Raw genomic sequence first — 7,269 nt, forward strand, 5'->3', positions numbered from 1 at the left:
AGCCCCAAAACACAAGCACCATCAGCAACAAGAGTATGTGGGGTTCCACGCCGGGCTCCTGGGCACGTGGCTCAGCTGTCCTCCAGATGTTCACTTCCGCTTTGCTCCCACTGTGGGCCCCAACTTTTCCCCTCTCAACTTCTGCCGTGTGCTCATGCCCATGGCTGACTCCTTCATGGCCATTTTCTTTTCTCTTCTCTTTTTGAATGCCTTCCACTCTGTTTCTCAGTAGTCAGAGGGTCTTGGTCGATCTCTCACCAGGTTGTGTGTGCTTGACCGTGGCTCAGTCTGCTGCTCATGCCCTCGGTCAGGTGCTCACCCTGTTTCCAGTCATGTGTGGCTGCCCTGTGGGCTTTTCCGGTGACAGCTGTGGGAGCTTGTGTGTGGGCTGGGATGTGCCCAGGGGAACTCCCACCACGCCCAGCCAAAGAACGAGAGTCTGGTTGCTCTACAGTCCTGTGTGGGAGCATTCTGCAAATTGATATTTAAATTCAATTGGAACTATTTTTATTTTCTCAGTTTGAAAAGGTAGATTCCAAGTGAAATATTTATAAATACATAAATGAGTCTTTGAAGTGTGTGTGTGTGCGCGCGTGTGTGTGCTATTTTATTGTGGGATATAAAGCGTCTTTAGGTGAGCCTAAAATAACTTGTAAAGGCTTTTATAGTAAATGCATTATTTTTAGAGATATGGGTAACATCGGGTGTACTGCGGTGTGGCCTCTGCTGCTCAAGGAATTTGCTTTTGTGAGGTTAAGACAGGAACAAATCAAGCCATGCAGCCCCTATAGAAAGCAGTTGACAAGACTGCCATTTGCACATTAAGGCTTGCTGCGCGAGCTTTCTTAGGACCCTTTTTATTTATTGAGAAGTTTTCTTATCACTCCGTAGGACTCTTTTTTTAAAAAAGATTTATTTATTAATTATGTATACAACATTCTGCCTCCATGTATGTCAGCATGCCAGAAGAGGGTGCCAGATCTCTTTACAAGTGGTTGTGAGCCACCATGTGGTTGCTGGGAATTGAACTCAGGACCTCTGGAAGAGCAGTCAGTGCTCTTAACCACTGAGCCATCTCTCCAGCCCCAGGACTCTCATTTTTAACCAGCCATCATACTGGCATTTTGGATTCAAGCATACTTGAAAATATGCTCTAATAAAAGTCTTGTGAGAAATACCTAAGACACTTCATGTTGATTTCCTTAAGTGATTCATGTGGCTTTCTCCATCTAGCTTAGAGAACTTGTTTATATCAGACCTGTCCTCTCATGAAGAAGCTCAGATTAAAAGCTTGGGAGAGGGCCTGGAGAGATGGCCTAGTGGTTAAAACCCCTCGCTGTTCTTACAGAAGAACAGGGTTCAGTTCCCAGCTCCCTCATGTGGCTCACAACCGTCCAAAACTTCAGTTCTAGAGGGTGTGATGCCCTTGTCTGATCTCCCTGGGCACCAGACAAGCTTGTGGTACAGATTATATTCATGCAGTCTAAACATATAAAATGAAATAAATCTAGAAAGGAAGGAAGGAAATAAGAAAGAAAGAAAAACAGAAAAACTTTGGAGAACTAACAAAGAAGGGATTTAATGACCAAGATCTCAGAAAAGTTGCCGAATAAAAAGTTGTCTGTTGTTGGTTGTTTTTATTCTTTGCTTTTTTTACGGGGGCCTACCGCCCAGCTCTCAAATTATTATTTCTTGTAAACGCCTGGCCTTAGCTTTACTTGTTTCTTGCCAGCTTTTCTTAACTTATCCCATCTACGCTTTGCCTCTGGGCTTTTACCTTTCTCTGCTTCTGTGTATCTTTTCTTTCCTTTTTATTCCATGTCTGGCTGTGTGGCTGGCCAGCTGGCCCCTTCTTTTCTTGCTCTCCTTTCTCTTGCTCCTTCTATTTATTCTCTCTGCCTGCTAGGCCTGCCTATCTTTTCTCCTGCCTTGCTATTGACTGTTCAGCTCTTTATTAGACCAATTAGATACAAAGTAACACAGCTTCACAGAGTCAAACAAATGCAATAAAAAAGAATGCAGTGCATCTTTGCATCATTAAACAAATGTAACACATCCTAAACTAATAATCCACAACAGTTGTGTGTGTGTAGATAGTTGGTTTACAGAATTCCTGGATAGTTGACAGTGAGCTCCCTTGACAAGCTGTCTGTAGTGAACCCCTGGAAATGCTTCCAAAAATTCCTTCTGGGGCAGCGAGATGACTTCAGTGGGTGAAGGTGCTTGCAGCCAAGCCTGACAACCAGAGTTTGATCTCTAGAACCCACGTGTAAGAAAGAGCTGATGCCCGCAAGTGGTCCTCTAGCAACTACACACACACACACACACACACACACACACACACACACACACACGTATGTGTAAGCTTGTGCACGACAAACAAATAAACAAATGCATAAATAAATGTAAAAACTCCCATTTGGTTCAAAATGATAGGCATAGATGGCCTGCCTTCCTTCCCTCCCTCCCTCCCTTCCTTTTTTCCTTCCCTCTCTCCCTTCCTCCCTCCCTCCCTCCTTCCCTCCCTCCCTCCCTCCCTCCCTTCCTTCTCTCCCTCCCTCCCTCCCTCCCTCCCTTCCTCCCTCCCTTCCTTCCTTCTCTCCTTCCTTCCTCCCTCCCTCTCTCCCTTCTTTGCTTCTTCCATAAACAAACTGTATAAAATGTTCTGAAAAGGTATGGCAGCTCAGTTATTACACGCTATCTTTAAGGTCCTGTAACAGGAGTGAGTCACAGTCGTAGCTGGAGGTTTGCTGGAAGTGTATATCTGGTGGTGGTGGGATTCTTTTTTTGTGTGTGGGGGTTCAAGACAGGGTTTCTCTATGTGACAGTCCTAACTGTCCCGGAACTCACTCTCTCACTCTGACTGGACTCGAACTCAGAGATCCATCTGCCTCTGACTTCTGAGTGCTGGGGTTCTAGGCTTGTGCTACCCCGCCAGTGTGGTGGGACTGATTTTTCTCTTTGTGAAGGTGTTAGATCTCTGAGGGGTTAAAGAACTGCAGGTTTTGTAGGTAGCAGAAGGCTAGAACTGGTCTCAGCGTATTGCTGAAAGCCAGGGAAGAGCGCCACTGTGGAGATATTACCCATCAGCCTGAGCATGCCTCTTGGAAGCATGCAGGCTCTAAGTGTGAGAATCCTGAGAAATTTTTAATCCTGAGAAAGACACAGACAGACAGACAGACAGACACTTGTACATATACGCACACATACATATCTGTACAGAGACACAGAGAAGAAAACTGGTTATGAGCTACTGTCAACAAATGAATGCAGAATAGAAATTAGCTCAACACAGATGGCAGTTTTAGTTAAAAATTTTCAGTGATTTTTTTTTTTCTAAATTGTGTATTTCAAATGTAGACTCTTGGGTGAATTTTGTTCATGGTAAAATGGCCGTTCTATTTTTTGTTATTGCCTGAGCAGGTGCGGACATTCTACAAGAAGGTGTTGAACGAGGAGGAGCGGAAACGCCTGTGTGAGAACATTGCGGGTCACCTGAAAGATGCTCAGCTCTTCATTCAGAAGAAAGCGGTGAGTCCGTCTTTGCTAGCTGAAGGGTGCCACCTGCTGGCCCATGGAGATAGTGCAGCCGTGTGGGAGAACCTTACAAGGAAGCCTAGTTTCCAGTTTACCTGAGCTAAGAGGACCTTTAAGCAGTGCGGCAATTCCAAGTCAAACTATGATTATCTTGTCTTGATGTTTTGTCTGGTGTGATAGCACTCTCATTCTTACCTGTTTTTCCAGTGTGTAGAAATTTGTTTGAGTTTAAATTCTTGTGTATGCTGTTTAATTCTTCTGCAGCCCCTTCTGCTCTCAATAGTGTGTCATGGCCAGATGTGGCTTTGCCTTAGTCTCATGTAAGCTTTTCAGAACACGAGAGGTATTGCTTCCAGTTTTGTAGTTGGAAGCCTGTGTCAAGGCTCAGTGTCATGAGTCTGTGACTCTTCTTCAGGCAGAGTAGAAGCTTGCTGAGTCAAGGTGCTGGGATGTGTCTGCTGGCTGCTCCCTGAGCCACATGAAGCCCTCTCCCTGGCTTCTAGGTTTTTGGTTTGCTGCAGGTGTACATTCATTGTTAACGTAGTAGCCCTTCGGTTTCCTCATGTTAGTTGCTGCTTCTCTGATCATAGGACCACTCTTTGGAGTGTTCTAAAATCCAGGTCAAGAACCAGCAAAGAGCCTGGTGGTTGCTCTGGGGGGATAGGCCGGGAAGGTTTTATCTCTTGTTCCTGATGAGAGTAGGCAGCGCAGCCTGGCAGAACTGGACTCGCATCCTTGGCAGTCTCCTGTCACACACACTGAATTGCCAAGGCTCTCTGTTTGTCCCTGGTGCCCCGCCTCCTCTCGCTGTTTGCTGGAGCACAGCTGCTGGCTGGGCATTCCTTCATGGAGTTGCCTGGCAGATGCCAGGCTTGTGCATCTTTCTAAATCTAGGCAGTGTCAAGTCTGTTCCTGCATACAGATCATGGACTTGTGAAATACCCAAATTTGAGGTCAGCTGTTTACAGGCGCTGGTACAAGTCATTCAGGTGTCTTTCCCCCCTAATAGCCCACGAGGTTGGTTGTATGCTTTCTCCCTCGACAACGAACAGTTCTTAGAATTCACTGGTGGTGTTTAGTTGTCCTGTGATTCATTTCGGTTGTGACAGGAGTCTCTGGAATTAGTGTTATAAGCATAGATCTAGGGGGTCAACCCTGTAAGACCCCTTCCACTTTACATGTTGAAGATGCCTGACACATCCACAAGTTCTGACTACTGGGTCTGGAGAGATGGCTCAGAGGTTAAGAGCACAATCAGGGGTCCTGAGTTCAGTTCCCAGCAGCCACTGGTGCCCTCTACTGGCGTGCAGGCATATATGCAGGCAGAACACAATGTACATAATAAATAAATCTTAGAAGTTCTGAGTACTGTCCCAGGGTTCCCTGGATCATCTGCTAAGTTTAGTGATTGGCTAGGGTGGCTCACAGAACTCAGGAAAACACGTTATCTAGGATTACCTGTTCATCATAAAGGATATCGCCGCACTTCTTAAATGGAAGAGACACATAAGCCAGGTTTGTGGGAAGGGCTGGCAGTTTCCACGCCTCTCTGCTGCATCACCCTCCCAACACCTGCATGCATGCGCCTACCAGAGGCTCCATGAGCCCTTTTATACAAGGGCTTTGATGGGCATGGCTGGTGAGGTCATCATCTATAAGGTGATTGGGCACCATCTGTAGGCCCTCTGCCCTCCCTGGATGCTCAGGGTGGATTGGAATTCTCAACCTTCAGGTCCTCTGTTTGTTGTGTCTGGTACCAGCTCCATCCTGAAGCTCATCAGACTTTCTACAAGCCTCCTCAGTGGCACACTGAAGGCGGTAAATTCCAAGGCTTCGGGATCCATGTGCCAGGGACGTAGAATAAAGACCAAATGCGTTTCGGTGGTACCACATTAAGTGTAGCTTGCTCATTTGGCATGGGGACACTGAAGCTCAGTAGGGGAAGTGACTTCGCCACGGCAGCTCAGCACACAGACTGAAGAACTTACGCTGCTCAACTTCCAGGTCTTCCTCCAGGGTGTGTATAATGATGTGCCGTGTGGTACAGATTCCTATCGAGATGTCCTTCCTCACCTGCCGAGGACGCACAGAGAAACGGACATTTGGGGTCAGTGTATGGGTGTGGAGATGCTTATATGTGTCTTCCTTTGACTCCAGGTCAAGAATTTCTCTGACGTCGACCCTGAGTACGGGGCCCGCATCCAGGCTCTTCTGGATAAATACAATGCCGAGAAGCCTAAGGTGAGCCAGAGTGGTGTGACTCCAGAGGAGCGTGTACTGGGCTGGGTCAGACACAGTTGGGTCCCCACTGGCATTGTCTTGTCAGTGCAGCAGCTACCAGGTCTTTTCTTAGAGATGTAAAGAACTGATCTGCACAACACACACGCTTCATTTATCTCCACACAATAGGACATCGTTCCCGGGGAGTGCGCTTCTGGGTTGTTGGGAGAGAGAGATGCCCCAGTGCCTGTGAGTCAGCTAACAGGCTGGTTTTCTCTTCCTTCACACAGAACGCCATTCACACCTACGTGCAGGCCGGCTCTCACTTTTCTGCAAAGGAGAAAGCTAACCTGTGAGGCCCAGGTGCTCAGCCTCACCTTCCACCGAGATCTCTCCCGAAGCCAAGCACAGGGCCACCGCTGGACCGCCCTCCCCTGCTGAAGTGCAAGCTCCTGCTGATGTGTTTAAAGTGATAATCGGGCTTCTAGAGTGAATAATAGCAGTGCTTTTGATGCTGTTTCCCAAGGGGGAACTAAAGGTTAGGGCTTAGCAGTCGCTTAACAGAGACATGAATCTGCATAGGACTTCTGATCAGATCACGCACTCAGAATGACTACATTTAAATGATTACAAGAAAGGTTTTCTAGGCAGAAGCATAATTTGATTAGATAAGAGATTGATGTTTTCTCATGTTACCTCGTGGTCTGAAGTATATACCTCTCTCTCTCTCTCTCTCTCTCTCACACACACACACACACACACACGAATGAAGAAGATGAAGATGGTCCACCCAGAAATTTTATTTTTCTAAGGTCCTTATAAGCAAAACCATACTTAATACATCAGTGTCTACCAAACATAACTTTAGCACTGTTGAAACTTAATGTTTGTTCCTTATCAGATTCTTTTTTTTCCAGTTATAATGGTGTTTATGCTAATATACAGTGATTTCACATAGCTTGATTTGTACTTGCTTATGTTTTTACAATAAAATGATCTACGTGTGCCTTAGGGTTTTTATTGCTGTGAAGAGACACCATAACCATGGCAACTCTTAGAAAGAACATTTAAGTGGGGTGGCTCACTTACAGCTTCAGAGATGTCGTCCATCATCATGACGGGGAGCTTGGCATTGTGCAGACAGACGTGGTGCTGGAGCTGAGAGTGCTATGGCTTGCTGGCAGGAGGAAGTCAACTGAGAGACTGGGCAGTACCCCGAGCACAGGAAACCTCAAAGCCTACCCCACAGGGACACAGTTCCTCCCACAAGGCCACACCCACTCCAACAAAGCCACACCTCCTCATAGTACCATTCCCTAAAAGATTATGGGAGCCAATTACATTCAAATTACCACAATGATGTTTGATTTCTTTCAACTCTGTATAATGTGGAATGTGCCACTAGATAACACAAGCATTGTCTGTCTTAACAACGCAAGGGCCACGCAGGCCTCAAACTCACAGAGATCCACCTACCTTTGCCTCCCGAGTGCTGGGATTAAAGGCGTGCGC

The 7,269-nt window shown here is 46.5% G+C and overlaps 1 protein-coding gene across 1 annotated transcript in view; it reads left to right on the plus strand.

Moving 5' to 3' along the window:
- The window catches only part of Cat (catalase), a 29,392-nt gene extending 22,629 nt beyond the window's left edge, over positions 1 to 6,763 (plus strand). The window contains exons 11-13 of the mRNA XM_048443636.3: positions 3,424 to 3,531; positions 5,695 to 5,778; positions 6,048 to 6,763. Coding sequence (XP_048299593.1) covers positions 3,424 to 3,531; positions 5,695 to 5,778; positions 6,048 to 6,113 — 258 coding nt within the window. The 3' untranslated portion in view covers positions 6,114 to 6,763. The remainder of the gene's footprint in view (positions 1 to 3,423; positions 3,532 to 5,694; positions 5,779 to 6,047) is intronic.
- Positions 6,764 to 7,269: the final 506 nt, after the last annotated feature.

Source organism: Myodes glareolus, chromosome 10 (genome assembly GCF_982192425.1).
Source record: "Myodes glareolus chromosome 10, mMyoGla1.1, whole genome shotgun sequence".
In the NCBI taxonomy this organism is placed as follows: Eukaryota; Metazoa; Chordata; class Mammalia; order Rodentia; family Cricetidae; genus Myodes; species Myodes glareolus.